Genomic DNA, 23,709 nt, shown 5'->3' on the forward strand with positions numbered 1-23,709 from the left:
CAAGGTGGCAGCATGGCCAGGGTATTCCTTTGGCCTTGGTCCTCAGGCTGCTTGGCCCCGCCTCTCCAGTCCCAGTCACTAGTTCATGTCTCAGCTGGCTGCTCTGATGACTTCTGGTATTTCTCTGTTCTTTGGCAGACTTCTTCTCTTCTAGCCTGAGGTTTTGCTGTCTCCCCACTTACGCCTTCCAAGTCCTCAGCCGACCACAAAAGGCTGTTCAGCGAGGCCCTCGTGGCCCCCCTGCCCCGTTGACCTAATAGAGCACGGGCGTTGGAGTCCAACCCAACCAAGCGCTAACACTTACTGGTGCTGTTTCGTAGTTTTCATATATAGTGCAGGGGTCAAGGGGTCCGGCCTCCCCCAGCTGGGATCCTGGCTTTGCCATTTACCAATTGTGGGAACTTGAGTGTCTGTATTCAACCCACAGATGAGGGAGTGCCTGCTGCCAGGTACACACAGGCGAGGGCGTCAGACGTTACCTCCTTTGGGGTCGTAGCGGGGAAGGCAGACGGCAACAAGGAGATACATCGACACGGCCGTGAACAGGAGAGGGGCTGCTCGGGCTGGGGACCAGGGCTCTGTGGACACAACCCCCAAGCTGAGGCCTGAAGGATGGAAAGGGACCAGCTGTGCAAAGAGCTGGTGAGAGGGGCGGGGAGAATGCCCTGGGCTGAGGCTGCGGGGTGTGTTCTGGGGGAGGAAAGAGAAACAGAGCAGCGAGGCTGGTGGGTGGTTGGTGACTGAGCTGTGTGGCCCAGATGAAGCTGAGCAAGTAGCTGCAGTTATTTCCTTGTTAAATTAGGCTAGTAACTGAACCTACGTCAGGAGGGGTATGAAATAAATGAGACAAGAAAGGGTGTTTTAAGATTGTTTAGCCTCTATCCACAGTGAGAGATATAGATATAGTTTACATTGTGACCCAGTGCAGATAGATGTGAATATAAGGTACAGAAAGAATTCACAAAACAGTACTTACCCTTAGTGTATGGGACATGCTCTAGTATTCTCATCTTCATTCCAGTCTTTTCTGTTTCTTTTTGTTTAGATGCTGGTCTTAACCTCCTAAATTAATTTCCTCACCACCTTCATGGGTCATGACCCACTGGGATGAGGTATCTAAAGCACTTAGCACAGTGGCATATGGTGTGTACTCAGAAGTATTAGTCATCTTTTGTTGTTGTTCTTCCACCTTTCAAATTATATGAGCCTTAAATGGAACAATATATGTAACTAGAGGGAAACGTGCCTCGCCCTGACCACGTTCCGGTTTCCTTTGTTCCCCCTGTAGCCATGTGGCAAATGTGAGGACCATGTGGGCCAGATGGCAGGGCAGAGCCTGGTCCCCTCCTGCTCAGGCTCTCAGGCTTTCACGCCCTGTGGCCCGTCAATGGAGCCCTTTCATTGAGAACTCTGTTCTCTTACCTGGGGAAGAAGGGGGCAGATAGAGGGAGAGGGGTGTGACTCAGAAACCCGGACTGCCTCTAAAAAGGCCATTGTTTTCCCTGCTGTTAGAGCAGGGGTGGGGAATCTCAGGTTCAGAGCAGAAGGCTTCTGTGTGTGAGTGAGGCCGGGCCAGGGAGCAGAGGGACCCCTGGGAATCCCATCTTCTCGTGGTTGCAGGGAACTCCCAGAACTCTAGCTACAGGCCCGGTGTTCTGTACTGAGGCAAAACCTGGGGCTCTAGAGGAGAGGCATTTTAAAAGGTCAGCCACTCCCATTAGAGTTTTCCTGGCAGCATAGAAAAAACTAGAAACAGTCCAGATAACAACTAACAATAAGAGTAGGTAAGTAAATCCTGCACTGGACGACTTCTCCACCCAGCTACACATGTCAGGAAGGAAGGCTCTACACGCATAGAGCCGGAAAAGCAAGACAAAATACTCACCCTATGATTCCTTGATTCCGATTAGATCACGTTGAAAAACAAGCAGAACTAAACAGTACACTGCTTGGGGATGCATTCATGCCCCATAAAACTAGGAAGACAAAAAATGAAATGATTAACCCCTAATTCAGCAAAGTGATTATCCCTGGCGGGGCAGGGCAGAGACTGCGGGTAATATTTGTTTCTTGGGCTGTGTGCTCCATGCATGGATGTTCTTTTATTTTAGGTCTTTAAACAGTATATATTTTATATTTATGTACATATGTGTGTGTATATATGTGTATATATGTGTGTATGTAAAATGTGTGTGTGTGTATATATACATACATATGTGTGTTATATATACACACACACATTTAATATTTACAGTATATTTCCCAATTAAAAATTAAGAAAAACTGGCAAGTCCTTGGAAGAACTAAGAATAGTCCCCAGGTGCATTATAGGGCTCTGCCCTCATTCTCAAGTTTGGTTTCTAGTCACTGTTGCTGCAAGTAAAAGTGTTTGATTAAGGCTTCCTGCCTTCCTCTGGGTCTGGAGCACTAGCAGACGTTTGTTTCTGTTCTGCCTTCTGCGGACGAGGGAGCCCTGTGCTGTGCGGTGCCCACTCGGGACAGTGCCAGCGGGCAGAGGAGGGTGGCATGTGGCCTCCTCCAACGACTGGAGGACAGGGCCGGTACCAGGCTCCGTGGCTCCGCTTCAGCACCGACTGGCACAGGCCTCTCACCCCGTCCCCTCGGGTGTCCTCCGCAGCCCTCCCGGCACAGCTGAGCTGAAGGACAAGTGCAGTTTGAACCGTGACCAGCAGGGGAAGCCTTGCCAGACAGGTCTTGGCCAGGACAGCACCAGAGCAGGGTGGGGAAGGGCGCCAGCATCATCCAACACGAGAAATACCCCAGGCTCAGGGCCATATCACGGAATTGCTCTGAGACTCAGTTTCTCTGAATGAGAAATGAGGAATCGAGTAGCTGACTAGCCTACCTCAGGGGTCTTTGGTATCAGATGAGGTCATAAAATCATCATTTCTCAGCTCTGAATGGGATGCAGAGGTTAGTCGTCAGAATTGCTTGAGGAGCTTTCTTGAATACAGAGTCTGGACCTACTGAATAAGAATGTCTGGGGTAGGCTGGGGCATTTATCAAAGTCCTGCAGTCACACGGCCAGATAATCAAATAGCACAGAGGCTTATCTAGGTAGAGACAGGCTCTGGTACCACTCTGACCCAGCCTGGTTCTGCCTTCCAGAAGTAACTACCATTAAGACAACTTCTGGGGTTAGTGCTTCTGGTGATTTCTTCTAGACACTTAACTGAGTAATATGCTTATGCAACTCTTTCTTGATTTATCAATTTTGACAGTATCAATTTCCCACAGTGCAAGATGAAAGTCTTAGCTCCTTTACATTTTCCTCACCCTCCCTCCCTCCTCCTCCCAGTTTTTGATGTTTATATTATTACTTCCAGGGTTTTTTTCTTAATTGCCTTTGGAATCCTAAATATATCGAAATCTTTGGTCCTTATTCCATGTACTGTAGGTTGTATCACTCTGCTGGGGGAGAGTATCAGTGAGAAGCCTCTGGCCTTCCCTTCCCAGCACCTCTTCTGTCCTTTGCTGTCCCCCAGCTTCTCTGTCAGCTGTACTGTACTTGTATTTCACAGCTCCTAGGCAGCCCCGAGATCACGAGAGCAAACCACTTACAACCATTCTGTACCCGGACAGCCATTCTGTTTTTCACATTCAGTACAGCATTCAATTACGTGATATAGCGACACCTTATTATAAAATAGGCTTTGTGTTAGATGGTGGTGCCCAGCTGTAGGCTAATGTTCGTGATCTGAGCGCGTTCGGGGTAGGCTAGACGGAGGTATGGTGTAGGTCAGGTGTAGTAAATGCATTTTCGACTTGGGATGGGTTTATCTGCATGTAACCTCATCATAAGGTGAGGAGGACCTGTACTCTGTTTTTGAAATTACCTGGTCATTTACTTTAATAATTAGTTATGTATTTCCTTCCTTCCTTCTGGAAACACTGTTTCCAAAATGCTCTTCTCTTTTCTCTCCAATCTGGAGAGCTGATTATTGAGGCGTGCCTTGAGCTCTCGACAGACTTCCCTTCCACAGCTGCTTTCCTGGGTTAGATCCACTGTCTTCTGGATGCTGTGTCTTTTTCTTTCTTGCTTTACTCTTGTTTAGCTGAAGTACATTCTTAAGTACTTCCTCAGAAAGAATAAATGAGAGGAAAACTTTGAATCTTTTGTTTTGCCCTCACTTTTTTTTTTTTTTTTTGGGCCACACCACGTGGCTTGTGGGATCTTAGTTCCCCAACCAGGGGTTGAACCGAGGCCCTTGGCAGTGAGAGTGCGGAGTCCTAACCAGTGAACCACCAGGGAAGTCCCTGCCCTCACTTTTAATTTATGATTTGACTGAATACAGAATTTAAATGTATTTCTCCTCCGAATACTAAAGGCATTGATCTCTTGACTTAAATAAAGCATTGTTGCTAATAAGATACCCAATGCCAGTTTAATTCTCATTTCTCTGTAGCTCACTTCGCTTTTTGTTGTCATTTGTTTGCTCTGTTAGTTGCCTTCTCTGGAAGCATATAAGATGTCTTCTATCTTTAGTGGGCTTTTGTAATGCTGTGTCTAGGTTGGATTTTTTTTTTTTTCATTCACTCAGCTGGATACTTTTGGACCCTTTCAATTTAAAGTCTTATGTTAGCCTTTCACTCTGAATATTTTTTCTATTATTTCTTTGATCATTTCCTTCTCTCTGTTTCCTTTATTTCCTCTTACTGGAAATCCTATTAGTTGTTAGACTTCCTAGATTGGTCCTGAAACAGGAGGGAAGGGTGCAGGGCACAGCCTTTGAAAGAATGATATAGCCGGAGGACATGACATAAACTGATTAGAACCAAATGGGTCCAAGATGGCGGACAAGTCAACTTCCATTAGACCTTGAGCCTCACTGTAACACATCAGCAAGCTAAATGACACACCCACAGGCGCCATGACAGTTCCAAGGATCCATAAGGATCAAAAAGTGGATGGTGGCCCTATTCCTGGAAATCCCCGCCCCTTCCTGAAATAGCTGGAATACTCCTCCCACTCATTAGCCTATGAAATTACCCACCCCTATAAAAACTGACAACTCCATACCCTCGTGCCTTTCTCGCCTTCTGAGATGGCCCACGCTCTGTGGAGTATGTTTCTCTCTAAATAAATCCACTTCTTACCTATCACTTTGTCTCTCCCTGAATTCTTTCTGCAATGAGACATCAAGAGCCTGAGCTTCATTAAGTCCTGAAACCAGGTGTGTGATCTCAGTTGGAAGACTGTGAGTTTTGGCCAGGTTCCAGTTCCAGTCGTGTGGGTTCAAGTCCCAATCAGGGTCTTGGCCAGGTTCGGGTCCTGGCCACGTGGGTTCAAGTCCCAGTCTGAGGTGCACGGTTTCAGTCCCATGTGCTCTTTCTGTTCTCTTCCTTTTTCCACCTGTCTTTTCTTTCTGTAGACTGGTAGATGGTCTTGATGTTATCCTCCAGACCTCCTAGAGAAGGTTTTCCTTTGGGAGCCACCATTTTAATCTTCTTTCTTCTCCTCTGATTATTTCATTTTCACAGCGTCTTGCTCTTGCTTCACAGAGGCCAAATTGGGTTGACCCTCTCTGACACACTAATTAGAATTGTTTTAAAAATTATCTCCTGACCCTTAAATGATCCCGTTTCCTCTGGGATCTGGTTCTGGTTGTTTATTTTGGTCGTTCTTTTTTCCCTCAGCTGTTTTTCCCTCAGTGTCTGGTGAATGTTAGTTCATTTGTATTTATTTTATTTAAAAAAATTTTTTTGGTCATACCATGCGGCTTGTGGGATCTTAGTTCCCCGACCAGGAATCGAACCTGGGCCCTCCGCAGCAAAAGCACAGAGTCCTAACCGCTGGACCTCCAGAGAATTCCTACTTCATTTGTATTTAAAAATGAAGAACCAGGCTGATAGTCTAGTGAGCTGATAGGTAGGTCTGTTTCCACAGTAGGCCCCTCTTGGGTGGGTAGCTGCCCAGTGCTGTGCAGACGGGGAGTGGGGCTTGTCGGCCTTCTGGCCTTGCCTGAGTGTGCGGTTTGAGCAGTGTGTGCTCTGGAGCCTGCATGCTCTCTTGTCCAGCATAGCTCATGGGCCAAATCTGGCCTGCTTCCTTTTGTATGGCCCATGAGATAAGAATGGTTTTTACATTTTTCAAGAGTTGTTTAAAAAAAAAAAGAAAAGAAAACTAAGAAGAGTTTTCCTACCCCTGCTCCAGCCCAAGGGTTAATATCTTTGGAGCACATTTCTCTGTTTTCATCTGCATTAAGTGCCTGCCCCTAGGATGAAGGTGGGCAGTGGATGGAGCCAGTTGGTACAGCTCTTCTCTAGAGGGGGGCCTTTAGTTGGTCCTAGTCTCCAGCGTCGTTTGCCGTCCTGTCCTCCGTCCCTGCTTGTTGAGAGCCCACATCCTCTTCTGGTTCCTGTGGTGAGGCTGGCAGTCACCTCCGTGTAGCCCATTGGACGCTCCAGGCTTCAGCTTCCTTCAGTGCGGTCTCATCCACTCACAGCCTACCTTCCACTTCCTGACTTCGGAAAATGAATTGCGCTCTCTTACCCTCTGCTGCTTCCCTGCTCTTGTTCCTGTCGCTGTTACGGGTTTGTTCCTATTTGTATGTCATTACTGCCATTGCAGTGGGTTTTTGAAACGGCCTGAGAGTCATTTTTAAATAGGAGATGGGCACCTTCCACATGTGTGTCAATATGCCGGGTGGGGCTCTGTAGGTGGAGGGAGCTTTAGGCCATAAAGAAGTTACCCCATTGAGACCATGCCTAGGTGGAGCCGGTGTTGGTGAGCTGAGGCAGACACCTTGTTTCTCCCAAACTCCCTTGCACAGAGCAAGTCCTAGGTGCTCATGCGTAGTAGGTGGGGTGTCAGACATGGCCAGATCCATAAGATATTGAAACCTGTGTCCCTCTGACCTAGCGTTTCTACTTCTAGGTGTCTGACTTAGACAGTCACTCATACACGTCACAAAGAGGGGCCAGAATGTCCACTGCAGCATCATTTGTGATAGAAAAAATGAAAAATAAAACCAAAACCAACCTAAGTGACCCTGTGTGTGTGAAGGGTTAATAGGCATGGTGCGTACGCAGCCTAGGCTACAAGGAGATTGTTACAAAGAAGGGAGGAGGTCTGTATGGACTGTCATGGGAGATCGCTGAGGCCACAGATAACCCCTAAAGACTCAGCCCTCTGGTGCTTAAAAAATAGACCTCTATGTACATGTGTTCATGTATATGTAAATTCATTCAAGAAAAGACTGGAGTAATGAGCACCAAACTATTATTGGTGTTTATGTCAATATAAAGGATTAGGGGTTAGACTTCTGAATTATTGGAGAATATAATCATGTGATGCTCCGTTAGAGATTTTTTAGGACGTTAACCTCACCCCCAAACAAACCAAACAAAGAAGCAGACCAAAAGATTAGCCTGGATTGGGGCCTCTGGCTGTGTCCTTACTTCACAGCCTGAATGACCCTCATTGTATGGGGTTTGTCGGTTCATCAGCAAGTACTGCGTACCCCCAAATATGCAGACCCCAAACTCTGGAGATTTACACTTAGCTGCAGAGACATACCTGGGAGACGCTGGTCAAGAGTGTGTGGCCACGGAGGGGTGATGCTGGGAGCTGGCGGGGTGGGCCGTGCACAGTTAGCTCCTCCCACGCCTGGAGACTTGAAGGCAGAAGGTTGTTCCCGGTGAGGACAGCGGTGTGAACAGAGCTGCGGAGCGGACTCAGCTAGCTGGGCTTTGAAATGGGGCTTCTTTAATGGGGCAGGGGAAAGGCGAGCCAGCCCACAGGAGTCTCTCTTCATGAGCAGAGGCCACCGAAAGATGGCAGATTTCTGTCTACCTTTCTCCCTGGGTGCTCCAGAGCTTCTGACACCAGCAAGCCAGGGCCCTCTCTGGGGCTTAGAGGGACAGTGGAATAACAACAAGCAGAGACTTCAAGATGGAAAGGTCCCTACCACCAGAGTAAAATCCTCGTCCCAGAATCCGGGTTCTGCCTCCCTCTCAGCTGTCTGACGGGCCCCGCTTGCCCTCCCCTGCCAGCTCCGCTCCGAGAGCCCTCGGGCGCAGCCTCCTCCGTGCCCCCATCTCCTCCTTCACCAGCTGGCAGCAGAGGCCTCTGTTCAGTCCTCTGTTTAGACTTGTGGCTTCCACGAGGCTGGGAAAAGCTGTTGCGTTCAGAGCCTGTTTAGAAGTGGCTAGATCCTGAGCTCCTGAAATGTGGCCACCACGCGCTCTCTCACTCTCTCAGATGGGGCAAGGCACCAAGACTCTGCGGCAGTCTTAAGGCTCGAGTCAGCAGAAAGTCAGCTTACTCGGGACCAGTGGGCGAGGGCGGATTACCCATGCGTTAGCTGGTTCCACTTCAGCCTGGGTGGCCTGGTTCTGATCCGTGAGCGAAGGCCTAGAATTCCGGTAGTCGGGGCTCCCGGCAGGCGGGGTGTCCTGTGCCCTCCACCTTCTCGCTTCACGCCAGCGCACGCAGGTGCCCTGAGACTTGGCACCTCTGCCCCTTTCAGAGTGAAGTAAGGAGATGCCTTTAGACCGGAAGTTGAGATTGAGGCCGTCTTCTGGGACTCCTGAGTGTCAGTCTTAACAGCTCTTCGAGTCTGGTCCGCTGGGCCCCAGAACAGTTTCTTCCCGTGTGTGGGGTTAGGGTCTCGCCAGGACTGTCGATGGCAGCTCCGTTATCTCGTTAGATATCGGCTCTCATCCTCCTGTTCGGATGCAACTCCGTGGAGTGCTGTGCGCCCTGCAGCCGTCCTGCCACAGCAGTTCCCATCCCTAAAGGATGTAACCCCTGGGGCTGCATTCAGAGTCACTGAATTTGTGGCTGGGCCATCAGGTCAGGTCCTGTCAGACCCTCTCCTGACCATCGTGGGTCTCGGAGGACCAAGGAGAGGGGGCGGGGAGGAGCCTGCCGGAGCCAGGGTCTTGCTAAAATCAGTGTCTGCCTCTCCTCTGTCTCCAGGGGCATCTCTGTGCTTTCCTTGAGACAGGTAATTAGCTGTTCGGAGGTTTGCTGTGGGACGGCTGAAGCTTCTTTCCAGTAGGATCCCGACCACACCCTTCAGCCCTGTTTATCCTTGATCTGGAGGTCTTTTCAGGCCTCACTTGAGTACTTTCAGCGTTCTGCAGCGTGGGACAATGGACGCCCCGCCCCGGGCCTCCTCTTCCAGCCTCCGGCCCGCTCTCTGGTCTCTGTGACACCAGGGCTGGGGAGGGTGTTGTCTGGCCAGGGGAGGTCCCCAAGAGGAGGAAAGAAAACGCAAGTCCCGGGAGACCCCCCACCAGCCTCTCCCCTTGCCAACGTTCTCTAGGAGTGCTCTGATGGGGTGCCCTGCCAGCCTGGGTCTGGCAGCCCATCAGCCGGGGGTCTGCTTGGCTCCTGTGGACAGAAGGTGGGATGGGCCTCCCAGCCCACTCACGCTTTGCTCTTGCTTCTCCCCTGCTCCCATGAGCCTGCACATCTGGGTCAGGTAAGTTGAAACCAGCTCATGACAATGGAGGGAGAGCAGAAGCCACAGGCTGGGCCGTAGTGATGACCTCATCGGGGAGAAGTCCTCAGCAGCGCTGGAAAGCAGGCTTGTTTGAACATGTGTGTGGGAAGGAGAGCAGACTGTCTGTGGTTTGCGTTTTCATGTTTCATGTGCAACAGCATTTTCCTGGGGATTTGGCTAAGCTAGCTTTGGCAGAGAGCAAGAAAGGCAGCTGCTCCTTCCTGTCTGTAGCCCTGCCTCTGAAAGCAGTTGGGCTTTCGTGTCTGGGTGGGGGACAGGGTTGGTTTTATTTGTTGGAGAAGGATGTTCAGGAGACCCTAATTAAGGGTCTTGACAGGCAGGACGGAGCTGTGTGCCAGCCATGGGCACACCAGCCTGCTCCTCAGGCTGCGGAGAGAGGGAGCGGCTGTGGACGAGGCTGCTGTCATCTGGGGTGTGTTGGTGTGACCGTCCCTGCCGCCACAGCATCCCTGTAGAGAAACAGCTGCTGCCCTGAGCCCCACAAGGGCGGCGACCGCCCTGCCCCGGGCCTCCTTCCCCACCGTCCAGCACTGTCACGGTGGGTGGGCGGCAGGGCGGTTGGTGCCACCCACAGAAGTCGAAGCAGCCGTCCTTCCCTGTTGTCCGCGGGCTCGTCTTCATCCCTCTGTGCTCCCCTCCAGAGCCTGTTCCAGCCTAGCATCTGGCTTCAGCGGATCCCCTGGGGCCGTTCCTCAGGCCCCCGGCGCCGAGGGGAGCGTGCTTCGGCTTCCCTGCATCCCAGGGGGCATTGCAGCGAGCAGTGAGCATCACGTTGCTGGGCTCTTGCTCTGACGTCCTCCCGGACCTCCCAGCCTGCAGCTCCAGTCGCTCTGGCACCTCACTGAGCTCTTCGGTTTTGCTGACAGCTGTTCACGTGTCTCCGGGAGGCGTTGGAACGAATCGTGTCTCTCCTATCTGATAGGGCTGCTTTTTGGAGAAAGTAGCTGCAGCACACGTTTCTTAGGAGAAGGCCTGGAAGAGGATGGCCCTGTAGCAGGGAAAGCACTATTGCTTAGAGGAGTCAGACTTCTTAGGTTCAATCTCGGCTCCACCACTTAACTAGTTGTGTGACCCTGGGTAAGTTACTAACCTCCCTGGGCTTCAGTTTTAAGGGGTGGCTTATTTTTCTGTTTTTAATATATTTGTCACGAAGTGATCCGTATTTTGTTTTAGAAGATGTAATGAATACCCCAAAAAACTAATTTTAAAAATTACAGTTACACACATCTCCACTGCCCAGAGATAACGTCCCATCGTGGAATATGTCCTGAATTTCGGACTTTTTTCTGTGTGTGCTTATGTGTGTGCAGTTGTACACGCACACACTCTTTTATGAGTAAAGCGGCATATATTCTGTTGTGTAGACTGTACTGTGAGGGCCCGATACGTGTCGGGTGCTGTCTGAGGCACAGAACACCCAGTGCACAAAACAGCGTCTTTGCTCTCAAGGAGCTGATGTCCAGTCAGAGGAGAGGAACCATAAATAGCAAGTAGGTCAAGAGTCAGTAAACAGCTAAGAAGAAAAATAAAGCATTCGAAGGGAGACAGAAGGACAGGAACCTGGGCTTCCAGGTAAAAGGGGGCAGTTCAAGTGCCCACCTGTTTCCTTTAAAACCCTCACGAGGGCTTCCCTGGTGGCGCAGTGGTTGAGAGTCTGCCTGCCGATGCAGGGGACACGGGATCGTGCCCCGGTCCGGGAAGATCCCACATGCCGCGGAGCGGCTGGGCCCGTGAGCCATGGCCGCTGAGCCTGCGCATCTGGAGCCTGCGCTCCGCAGTGGGAGAGACCACAACAGTGAGAAGCCCGCATACCGCAAAAATAAATAAATACATAAATAAAAATAAATAAATAAAACCCTCACGAAAAATGGCATGAAAGGACTTACCTTTAAATAAAATTAAGCCATAAAGACTAGAGGGAGAGGAGACAAACCAAGGAAGTGAAGGGAGGAGGAGGAACTGACGTGGCAGGTCTGAGAGGGGAAACCTGAGCCAGCCGAGGGGAATCTGAGCCACGGCTGCCAAAATCCCGTTTCCCGCTTCACAGGACTGGTAACTGCTCCTTCCAGAGATGGGTCTAGAGATTCTAGGTGCCGGTGAGGGTGGGGTGATGATACCAAAACGTAGAAGGTTAAGTGGAAGTCAGCACATTTAGTGTTGAGATGACCCCTGGCCACCTTCCCTCCACCCACCTCCTTCTCTTCCTCATCGCTCAGAATGCTGCCTGTCAGGTTCCTACCTCCACATATGAAACTGGAAGAATCATACGGGGAATCTGACCAGCCCAAGAGAAAAGACTTAAGTTCTTGAGGGCTCCATCATGCAAAGGAATAGCCTGATAATCCTAAAATGAGGCTCCAGGTGAGCGCTCGTGTATCTGCAGGCTTCCCGCCAGCAACTTACATATGAGTGAGTGGACAAACCAGGTGGCAGACTTTTGAGTAATGCCTCAGTTAAAAAAGAAAGGACAAGGAAAAGGAAGGAAGGAAAAGAAAGAGACTTGGAGGAGACAGGAACTACACAGGGAGAAGGAATTTTCAAAGACTGTCATTAATCTCAGAAATTATGGTATATAGAAAGCAAAAGAACAAGATACTATCAATAAGGAAGGTTTTTTTTAAAGCTCTTAGAAATTAAAAGTACAGCAGAAATGGGACTTCCCTGGTGGTCCAGCGGGTAAGACTCCATGCTCCTAATGCAGGGGGCCCGGGTTTGATCCCTGGTCAGGGAACTAGATCCCGCATGCCACAACTAAAGATCCCATGTACTGCAACTGAGACCTCACTGCAGCCAAAAAAATAAATAAATATTTTTAAAAATGCAACAGAAATGAAAACAGAAGAGAAGATGAAGAAAAATTCCTGAAAAGTAGAGCAGAAAGACATAGAAAATGGGAGAGAAAAAAAACTACAAGATGAATCAAAGTTAAATATGCAAATAGTGTTCCAGAAAGAAAGGGCAGAGAAAATGGGGAAGAAAATAATCAAAGAAATGAGTCCCAGGACTGAAGAACATGATTTTCAAGACTGAAGGGGCCTGACACTTACCCAGCTCGATGGATGAAAATAAACCCGCTCCAAGACCCATCAACACAATCAGGACATGGGGGACAGCGAGGAAAAAACAGGTCAGTACAAAGGTTTGGGGATCAGAATGACCTCAGACTTCTTAGCAGCATTGCAGTCTAGAAGGTCACAGAGCAGTGCTTTCAGACTTGGAGGGTCATTGCTATCCATCCGAGAATTCTTTAGCCAAGTGCTTAATTAAGTGCGACAATAGAATAAAGACATTTTCAGATGTTCCAAGTCTCTAAGTGTATCTCCCTTGTGCCATATCTCTGGACGCATCTTGAGTTTGTACTTTAGTGCCGTGGTTCTTTATTTATTTATTTATTTAATTTCTTTATTATTTTTGGCTGTCTTGGGTCTTTGTTGCTGCGTGCAGGCTTTCTCTAGTTGCGGCGAGAGGGGGCTACTCTTCGTTGCGGTGCGCGGGCTTCTCTTGTTGCGGAGCATCAGCTCTAGAGCCTGCGGGCTTCAGTAGCTGAGGTGCGTGGGCTCAGTAGTTGTGGCTTGCGGGCTCTAGATCGCAGGCTCAGTCGTTGTGGCGCACGGGCTTAGTTGCTCCGTGGCCTGTGGGATCTTCCCGGACCAGGGCTCGAACCCGTGTCCCCTGCGTTGGCAGGCAGATTCTTAACCACTACACCACCAAGGAAGCCCAGTGCCGTGGTTCTTGATGTATGGTCCTTGGTCCGGCGGCAGCAGCTGCATCTGGGGACTTGTAGAAATGCAGATTCTTGGACCGCACCCCAGGCGTCCTGAGTCAGGTCGTTCTGATGCACACTAAAGCTTGAGAAGCACTGCTTCAGTAAAATGAGGACATACATGTGAAAGAGGAAGATAATGGATCCGGGAAACAAGGTACCCAGCACAAGAGATGGGGCGAGGGCAGTGCTTGGAGCTCCCAGGCCACAGCTCTGCATGGGGCACCTGCAGGCTCCGTGAACACACTGTTGCTCTTGTGCCTGATGAGTTGTAACATCAAGAGGAGATTTTTATAAAAAGGGGAGTGGATGTGGGGATGAATTAGTGACAAGTTTATAGAAAAGAAAACAAAAAAGTAAATACTAACTCTATATACCAAAAATTGTGCTGAAAAGGAAAAATAGTCATAGTGTACTATTCAGCAGAAGACAGCATTTACATCATCCTAATGGTATTGATGTTGAGTACTGATTTATCCAAAATTGTGATCTGGTTGTGTTGTGAGGATGGGGTAGAAAGAGCGTGTGTGCACATGCGTACTCGCGCTCGTTTGGTATAGAGTTGGTAAAAAAGCTAACTCCTGGGCTTCCCTGGTGGCGCAGTGGTTGAGAGTCCGCCTGCCGATGCAGGGGACACGGGTTCGTGCCCCGATCCGGGAAGATCCCACATGCCGCGGAGCGGCTGGGCCCGTGAGCCATGGCCGCTGAGCCTGCGTGTCCGGAGCCTGTGCTCCACAACGGGAGAGGCCACAGCAGTGAGAGGCCCACGTACCGCAGGAAAAAAAAAAAAAAAAAAAAAAAAAGCTAAATCCTTATCTTCCATAATGGGAGGTTAATAAATAATAATAAAACTGAAAAATCAAGGTGGAACAAGTTACAAAAATGTTTGTAATTTGAAACTGTGGAAGTACGAAAGCAAGGAAATGGCCGGAAGAGTTGAAAATGGTGCTCAGAAAGGAGCAGAAAACATATAAAAACAAGCCTCATTTGACTTTTAACCTATGTGCAAACACACCTTAAACTAAAAATAAAAACAAAGTTTGAAAAGCATGACGGATAGGAAAAAGCATGACGGATAGGAGTGTCAGGGATGCTCTCAATAGGTTGTGAACCTTTTTGAGCTGTTGGCTTTGGAGTTGATTTTTTTAAGAATGCCAGGAGGAGGGCAGGGTCAGGAAGTTCCTTGTTGCTTCTCTAGCAACTGGGAGAAGCTTCTGGGCTGGGAGGTTCCAAGTACTTCTCATCCTGGGCAGGTGGCCCCTTAAGTCAACTTGCTAAACTGGGGTTGGCAGAGAGGGCGCCAGGCGGAGGGTGAAGCCACGTCTGCTGACCTGCGCGGCCGGCACGTGGTGCGGAGGCTGAAGCCCAGCGCTGAGCCTCAGCTTCCTCGTGTGTGAGACGTGGGGACCACAGTCGTGCCTGTCTCACACTGTGTGTGGGGAGTGAGTGGGTTCGTATGCATGCAGGGCTTAGGACAGTGCCTGGTACCTCCGCTGGCAGTTAGCGCCCAGGATCTAGAGAGTACCGACACCTTTTTATTTAACTTCATGTTTCGAAAAAAATTTTCAACCTTACAGAAGGGCTGTAAGAATAGTATAAAGAACTCCCTTAAAAAGCCCTTCACCTCTTGTTAACATTTGGCCACGTTTCCTTTTTCTCTCTCCACATACAGGTATAATAATATTTTGTTACTCTTCGCTCTGTTATTGAAAAGTAAGTTGCAGATGTGGTAGCCCCTCAGTGCTGAGCTCGTCGGTGTGTCTCTCCTAGGAACCAGAGTAAAATGATCAATTTTGGGAACTTCCACATTTATACAAAGCCATTATGTGATGTGGAGACCATTATTAAATCTTGCCAGTGTTTCAGTACCATCTTTCAAGCAGGAAACTCCCGCACACCCCCGTCCTGCCCCCATCCAGGATCCAGTCCAGTCCCTAGCATCCTGTAATCGGGAGCAGTCCCTCAGCCCTAACTTTGACGCTTGGGAAGAGCTGTGAAGCCACTTGTTCCGTAGAGCGTCCCTGGGTTTGGGAGGAGGATGTCGCCTCGCGATTGGATGCAGGTTATGCGTTTTGTCGGGCGTACCACGGCACAGCCCAGGAGGCCCAGGGCGTCAATTCATCCCATGAGGTGTGATGTTCACTCCAGTCACTTTGTGTCCGCCTCTGTAATTAATAAGTAATCTCTGAGGAGATGTTTTTGAGGCCCTGAGTGGATGTCCTGTTCCCCAACGTATTTTCACCCGATGGTTTGAGCATTTATCGGGCATTGACTCTTGCCCAGATTCCTCGTGAAGCTCAGTTGCAGGTCATTTGGATAAACACCAGAGTTTGCTTTTGGCTGCCAGTGAGAAACTCAGCATTGGGAAATATATTGACTCTTTTTTTTTTTTTTTTTTCTTCCGGAGAGGTTTTATTCCATTTGGGGCAAGAAATGCTCTTCCTGGGTTTAAAGTCTAGAAAGGCCAGATTCATTTTTTCATTTGTTCAGTATTTGTTGAGTACCTGCTGTATACCAGGCGCTCTTCCAGGTGCTGGGGATAAAATGAGAAAACAAAATTTTAAGGTAGACAAAAATCCCTGTCCTCCAGGGAAGTCCGGCTGATGGGGGAGTCAGACAATAAATATGCCCTCCGTCGTCAGGCAGTGAGGGGTGAAGGAGGCAGGGCGTGGGGAGGTAAGGGGTGCCTCTCGAGTCGGGGCCGCCTGGGAGCTGGCCTCGGGACGGAGGCCTGAGTGAATGAGACGGGGCAGCAGGTGTGAGGCCTAGAGGTGGGAGTCGGTGGGGCGTGTAAGGGGGTCGCTGTGGCGGGGGCAGAGACGGCCGGGGGAGAGTGGTGGTCAGTGGGCTTGGAGCAGGGCCTGGGTGAGACTGGAGGGGCAGTCCCCACCCTGATGCCAGCAGCGAGGGTCTGACCAAGGCCGGGCGAGGAGTGACTGGCTCTGGCAGGGCTCAGAGTGCGGCAAGGTGTGCCTCCTCCAGGCAGGCGGGTCTCAGGAAAGGAAGCAGGACGGCAGAAAGTGAGCAGATGGAAAGTGCCTTTTTTTTTTTTTTTTTTTTTTTTTTTTTTTGCGGTACGCGGACCTCTCACCGTTGTGGCTTCTCCCGTTGTGGAGCACAGGCTCCGGACGCGCAGGCTCAGCGACCATGGCTCACGGGCCCAGCCGCTCCGCGGCATGTGGGATCCTCCCAGACCGGGGCATGAATCCGTGTCCCCTGCATCTGCAGGCGGACTCTCAACCACTGCGCCACCAGGGAAGCCCCGGAAAGTGCCTTTTTATTTTTCCCTGCTGCTGGGGGGAGGGCAGGAGGGGCAGGTTCCCAGGGCTCTGCAGCGGGGGCGGTCTCTGGCCAGCCTTGGCAGGCGGGCATTCCCATCGGCCCCGTGGCTTTCTGGTCTGGAGCGGCCAGGGGGCCCCAGGCCGGGAGCCCAGGGCTGCGTGTGTGTTGCCAGTGGGGCCGGGCTCTTCTCTAGGTTGTCCCGGCCCGTCTCCCCACCCGGAGGGAGCGCCTTTCTCCGCCTGCCCCGCCCAGGCGACACAAGGAGAGTAAGAGCCAGCATTGGAGGAGCACTTTTCCATGGGAGTGCAGGTGGAGGGCAGCTTCTAGAGGCTTCCCGTCTGCTGCTCACTGGCTTCTCACGTGCCCAAGGTTACACACCCAGGATTTGAACCCAGGCTGATTGGTGCCAGAATTGCGTCCTTCCCCAGCAGGCTGCACTGCAAGGGCCAAGGTGCTGACATTCCATCTATTTCAGGCAGTCTCCTGTCTCCTGAGAGCTTGGTGTGCTTGACCTTTGACCTCTGGCCTGTGACCCTGGGCTGTTAGAGGGTGGTGGGAATGAGAAGTGCCCAGAGGATTGCGAGGAGACTTTTGTGCCTCCCGTTCCAGGTCAGATCCAGAGATTCCTAGGAAGCGGGGTGACATTTATTTAGCGCTTACGTGGGTCCAGTTGACATGCCTTGTTTAACGGTAACGACAACTCTCTGTCGGTTTGATTTTACGAGCCCCATAAATAGATGAGGAAGCTGAGACTCAAAGGTTCAGTAACACCCAAGGTGGCACAGCCAGGAAGGGGAGAGTCATATGTCAGCCTGTGTCTCCATGCTGCGCTGCTCTGCTTGCTAGAGCTGACGGGCCAGGGGCCTTTGGTTCTACCGGGCGTCACGCTCTTGGCATTGTGCCTTCGGACGCCCACACTCAGCTGCTGGAAGACGATATGGGCCTTCAGGCAGAGGTGGAAAGAGCAGGCTTCAGGGCGGGAAGACCATGGTTCCAGTCCTGTCTCTGCCCCATCCCACAGCGTGCTGTCGAATGAGCCTGGAATCCCTGTGAACTCTTTTCACCCACCTGTGAAATGAGCATGAACATCGCCTATGTCCTCAGACCTAGGTTGGTAGTTCTGAGCTGGGTATGTAGGCGACTCTGAGCATTTCCTGGAGTGTCCAATGCCCATGCTGGGCTGCTCCTCTCAGGGACCCCTCTGGGAGAGCACGTCTGAATCTAGAGTCAGGGAGGACTTGGGTCCTTTGAGAAACATCCCAACTGATTTTTTTTTTTTTTTTTTTTTCTTTTTGCGGTATGCGGGCCTCTCACTGTTGTGGCCTCTCCCATTGCGGAGCACAGGCTCCGTATGCGCAGGCCCAGCGGCCATGGCTCACGGGCCCAGCCGCTCCGCGGCATATGGGATCCTCCCAGACCGGGGCACGAACCCGTATCCCCTGCATCGGCAGGCGGACTCTTAACCACTGCGCCACCAGGGAGGCCCCCAACTGATTTTGAGACACCATTTTCCTTTCCTGCTTTTAAGATCTATGTTGAAGCTGTTGTAGCAGATGTTAAGAGAAATAGGAAAAAGGACTTAACCCAAACCGGGTGGTGTTTTACTAGGACCCTAGCCTAGAGTCTCTCTAGGAACACTACCAGGTTTCCTTGTGGTGAAGACAGTGGTTCTCAACGGGGGGCAGTTTTATCCCCCGGGGCACTTGGCAATGTCTGGAGGCACTTACGGTTGTCACAACTGGAGAGAGGGTTTAACTAGCAGCCCGGTAGAAGCCTGCAGTGCTGCTGAACAGCCTGCAATGCACAGGACGGCCCCACAGCAAAGAATTATCTAGGTGGAAATGTTGATGGTGCCAAAGTCAAGACTGAGTAACCCTGGATTGAAGACAGCCAGTATTTATTACGTGTTAGACATTGTTGTTCTAAGAGCTCCACAGGTATTAACTTGCTACTCCTCCCAACCCTATGACATGTGAGCTATTATTACCCTCAGCGGACACATGGGGAAGCAGGGGCACAGGGAGGGTAAACACCTGGACTGGGGCAGGGGTCCCAAGTGAGGAGCAGGCAGAGGCAGGACTTGGACCCTGATGGTCCAGCCCCAGAGTCTGTGCCTTCAGCCACTGTTGTGCTGCACTCACTGCTCTGCGTTAAGGAGGCTGCTTGGCTTTTTTTTTTTTTTTTTTTTTTTTTGGCTACTCTGCACAGCATGTGGGATCTTAGTTCCCCGACCAGGTATCGAACCCGTGCCCCCTGCAGTGGAGGCGCGGAGTCTTAACCACAGAAACGTTTCATTCCTGTGCCTAGAAAATAAGAGGGAAGGGCTAGGGTTACGGGTGATCAGGGACCTAGTGACCCATCAGTGAAAACCGTACGTTTTCCAGATTCCAAGTGTGGTTCAGGTCATGAATTTAATGGCACAAGGCACCTCGTGGGAGTGGGTCGTGGGTGAACATAACTTCTTAGTCTTTGGCTCCCTTCACTGGGGAATCAAAGAGGGACTGGGCCTATCCTTTCCGTGGTGCCTATCAGGGTCAGAGTGTGGCAGGACTGTGTGGAGAGAGTGGCTGATTGTGGCCCGGGCTGTGTTGTGTCATTGCAGACGTGAAGACAACCGTGGTTTACCCTGCCACAGAGAAACACCTGCAAAAGTACCTGCACCGGGACCTCCGCCTGGTCCGGGAGACGGGCGACGATTACAAGAACATCACCTTACCGCACCTGGAGTCCCAGAGCCTCAGCATCCAGGTACTGGCCGCCACAGCTTGGGCCAGCCCCACGGGTCAGATTCGGAGTGCTGTCCCCACGGCCAGTGTATCTTCTCAAGCATCTGTCGAGGTGGTACCAGGGGCCAGCGCTCTCCCACAGCACAGGCCATGGGACACAGCAGAGAGTACAGCGGCGCCCCTGCCTTCATGGAGCTTACCTCCTTGTTCAGGTGTCAGGCAGCACGTGAATATATAAGTAACCACACAAAACGTGAGATTGTGAGTGCTGTGGAGAAGAATAAGCAGGATAGATGGCATAGACAGTGCTGGGCTGAGGCTGTTGCTGTTTCATAGAGGATAGTCACCTTCATCGATAAGGGAATTGACAGCGCTCTTGGGCACGCCGCCGAGGCACTTGGGGGTCTCAGAGCAGTCCAGTTCGTGGAAAGAATTTCTAAGTACTCTACAGTAGCCTTGATACGGTCTCAGAATGGCTTGCCCTGGCCGGGGGTCTGTGAACGGTAAAGACGGGTGCTGGTTAGGCCTCCTCATCCAGACTCTTATCCCTGGTTTCACCCACAGCAAACCAGCCTCCAGGAGTTGAGTCACAGGGTAGAAACCCCCTTCCCTCGCTCCCCTGCACCCATTGCAGGGGGCGGGCTCGGGGGTTGGTGCGGGGCCTCTTCTCCCAGGGCGATGTCCGTGGGTTGGGAGCATCTTCGAAGTGTCTTCAGCAACTGAGCCAGGTGCGAGGCCATTTCGCTAAGACATCCGACTTCTTGGGTCTGTGCCCAGAGCCAGCCAGAGCCTCTGCCTGGAATTGGTCCCACGTGCATGCTCAGAGCTAATGTGATGGATGAGGCGTTCTCTTGTAGAGTATCTCTACGTACTCCACCCAAGATTCAGGCTACGGTGGTGTGGGACGTCCTAGTATGGGAAGCTCACAGCCATTTGTCCCGGAAGGGGGAGGATGTCCTGTGTGTGGGGTCTCGGGAGGTGGATTTTGCCTGGGAGGAGGAAGGACAGGAGGTTGACAGGGCTTGCAGGGCGTCCCCTGGGGAAGACCCAACCCGGCTGTTAGCCATGGTCCCCTGCACAGTATTTGCACAAGGCTCCTCTAGCTCACAGTGGCTTGATTTCTTCCTTTTTTTAAAGAAGTCCCAGCACTTGCTCTGTCTTCTAAGTAGAAGGGAAATATGTCTCCATCTTCCTAGACGGTGTCTGAGATTGCGGGGGGATGTCCTGGAATGTGTGTTCTGCTGCACTGGTTGCACACATACGGGATTCAAGAGAGGAAGCCTTAATACAGCTGGTATGAGTCGTATATATACCTTCTTATGGACCATCATGCAGATCCTCTTGGGAAATAATAACCCCTCTGCTCTACCAGCTTCTGCTTGACATGCGCATTCATGTATTCTTTTTTTTTTTTTTATGGCCGCACCGCATGGCTTGTGAGATCTTAGTACCCCAATCAGGGGTCGAACCCAGGCACACAGCAGTGAAAGCGCCGAGTCCTAACCACTGGACTGCCAGGGAATTTCCCATGTATTCTTTCTCGGCTGTTTCTAGCAAGTTTACAGGCACTCAGCTTAATTGGCAATAGTCATTATATTTATTGAGCATCCCCTATGTACCAGGCCCTGTGCTAGGCTCTGGAGGGTCACCAAGATAAACACTGATAATGTCCCCACAGTCTTGTAAGGAAGATAGGCATGCAACCTGGTAACTGCAGTATAATGGGATGAGCACTTCGGTGGTCTATACACGAGGTACAGTGTTGACACAGAGGGGGAGTGATCAGCCCAGACAGTGGGGGGCTTCACAGGGGAGAGGATCCTCCAGTTGGGTCTTAAAGGACAAAGAGAAGTTTGCCAGCTGGAAGAGGCAGACAGGGTACCCCAGGCAGAGGGCAGAGCAAGTACAGGGGCACAGAGGGCTGGACCCATTGGATGCATTTCGGGAACAGGCAGGAGGAGGCAGGCGGGGGCCAGAAAGAGGCTTGTACACTTTGTCCAGGAGACCAGGAGTTCCCACACCTTGCTGATGGTCAGGATGGCCTGGTTGGATTTTTTAAACTACAGAGCACAGGGCCCTCCTCCGTATCTACTGAGTCAGAATGGAGCTGCGAGTAGAGCTGGGAAGTCCGCATTTACAAACATCTGTTTGTTCTAATGATCGTCAGCTTTGTGGACGATTGCCGTAGCAGTGAGCGTCCTGTTAAAGGTTTTAAGCATGTGGGTAACGTGATCAGATTTACAGAATCATTTGGAAGTGGTGAGAGTAGGAGAAAGAGGAAGACTGAACCGAGGCAGAGGCAGCGGGGAGCTTCCCTTGCGATTAAGGCGTAGACATGGGTGATTTGGAGCAGTGAGGGAAGGGCCTGGGGTGAGTCCAGGGGTATCTCGGGCCATGAATGGTACAGAGTCAGATTGTTAGCCAGCACGGGCTCCGTGGAGGACGGTGCGTTAGTTTGGCACTTCTTGGAACTCACGAGGTGACAGAACAGCGACTGTCCTAAGCATCTTACAGGCATCGTATCTTCACAACAGGCCTTTGGAGACGGGCCTCAAAGCCAGGCGGTCTGGCCCCAGCGTCTGTGCTCTAAGCCAACTACTCTATTTGGCTGCTCAAATTTGAGGTGCTTGTAATTTCCCAGTAAAAAAAAATGCGGTGGGTCTGGAGCCTTGGAGACTGATTTGTGAGTCATATAATCAGGGCTTCTGCGTCGGCCCAGGGTTTGGACTCGTCTTACCGCCCCAGAGCCTCGCGATCTCATCCTTCATTTCTGAGTCCCAGTTTCCTTGTCTGGAAAATATGACCGACGGCACCTCCCTCCTGGGGTCCCAGTGGAAGTTGAGAGCCGTGCCACATATCATGTGCCTGCTGCCATTTCCAGCACAGAAAAGGCGCCAGAGTGGTGGCTGCTGTTGCCCACACAGGTAGCCGTTCCAGGGAGGACCGGAGAGTGTGGGGCTGAGACACAGGCAGGGGAGGGGCGGCTGGAGGAGAGGGGCCAGCAAAAAAGAGCAGGAGGATAGTGAAGAGGGGGCTCGGGGAGGGGGGCTCCTGGGTCAGTTGCCAGTGTCACCTACAGGGAAGACGTCGTGCCAGGTGCGTCCAGAAGCCGCCAGCACCCCCATATCGTCTGCGGGGCCGAGGCTCCCAGGCTTGCTTTCCCAGCGTGTCCCTCTCCGTTACGTCACCCCTATGATTCATGTGCACTTTGTTCCCTGGCTTTCCTCCCTCTCTCATCTGGGCTGAGACATCCTGTGTATTCAGGCTCCTCCCGGCTCTCCCAGAGGGCTTACCCGTGTGGCCTGCAGCCTGGGCTCTGGGGTCGGACTCTGGGTCGGAACGTGTGAACTTGGGTGAACTTCCTTGCACCTGCCTCTTCCTTCCCTGCAATATGGGGACCCCGACAGTGCCCACCTCACGGGCTTGCCGCACAGGGTGGTCCTGTGAGATACGCTCATCACAACACACCTTCCCAGCCCTCACGTGCCCTTCCAGCCCCGCACGTGGTCCCCTCAGCGCACCTCCTTTGCTCTCATCCGCTTTCTTTTTTGCCTTTCCACAGTCGGTCTTGTAGCCTCGGGCAAGCCCAGCCTGACCTCCCCTTGGAGCCTTCCCAGCACCTTCCCTGCTCTCAGTCGCCTCCCTGGGCAGGGCTCTGTGCTGGGCACTTTCACGCGCATTTTCTCACTTACTGTTCGCACCACAACCCTCACTCGGGGGTGTTATTAGCGCCTCTTGAGGAAGGAGGAAACCAAGGCTTAGAGAGATGAAATCACTTTTTTTTTTTTTTAAAGATGCTAGTTCTTTATGTATTTATTTTTGGCTGTGTTGGGTCTTCGTTGCTGTATGCGGGCTTTTCTCTAGCTGCGGGGAGCGGGGGCCTTCGTTGTGGTGCGTGGGCTTCTTACTGTGGTGGCTTCTCTTGTTGCGGAGCACGGCCTCTAGGTACGCGGGCTCAGTAGTTGTGGCTCGCGGGCTCTAGAGTGCAGGCTCAGTCGTTGTGGCGCACAGGCTTCGATGCTCCGAGGCATGTGGGATCTTCCCGGACCAGGGCTTGAACCCGTGTCCCCTGCATTGGCAGGCGGATTCTTAACCACCAGGGAAGTCCCAGATGAAATCACTTTGCCAGCGTGCAGCTAGTTAGTGGTGGAAGTGAGAGATGAACCCGGTCTTGCTGGGCTCCAGAGCCCGTTCATTCTCTCCCAGACGACATGTTGCTTTCCAGGCGGGGGCAGAGCTGCTTCTCTGTGGGCCAAAGCAGGGCCCCAGGGAGGCTGGGCCACACCAGGGCTCTCCACGCAGGGCCGCCATCCCCTCCCTCCCATTTACGTTTGGGAGGTTTCAGGTCAGGATCCGGCTGGCTTTTTTTCTCTAGTAGCACATTCTTATAGAGAGTTCCAGTCAGAGAGGACATTCTGACTGGAATGTCCCTCCCTGGGACGTT

The 23,709-nt window shown here is 51.5% G+C and overlaps 1 protein-coding gene across 2 annotated transcripts in view; it reads left to right on the plus strand.

Moving 5' to 3' along the window:
- Nucleotides 1–23,709, plus strand: part of DCPS (decapping enzyme, scavenger) — a 36,793-nt gene that overhangs the window by 4,720 nt on the left and 8,364 nt on the right. For both annotated transcript variants that reach the window (XM_060104316.1, XM_060104318.1), the window contains exon 3: nucleotides 19,142–19,287. In XM_060104316.1, coding sequence (XP_059960299.1) covers nucleotides 19,142–19,287 — 146 coding nt within the window. The remainder of the gene's footprint in view (nucleotides 1–19,141; nucleotides 19,288–23,709) is intronic.

The sequence above is a fragment of the Mesoplodon densirostris genome, chromosome 7 (assembly GCF_025265405.1).
Source record: "Mesoplodon densirostris isolate mMesDen1 chromosome 7, mMesDen1 primary haplotype, whole genome shotgun sequence".
Lineage (NCBI taxonomy): Eukaryota > Metazoa > Chordata > Mammalia > Artiodactyla > Ziphiidae > Mesoplodon > Mesoplodon densirostris.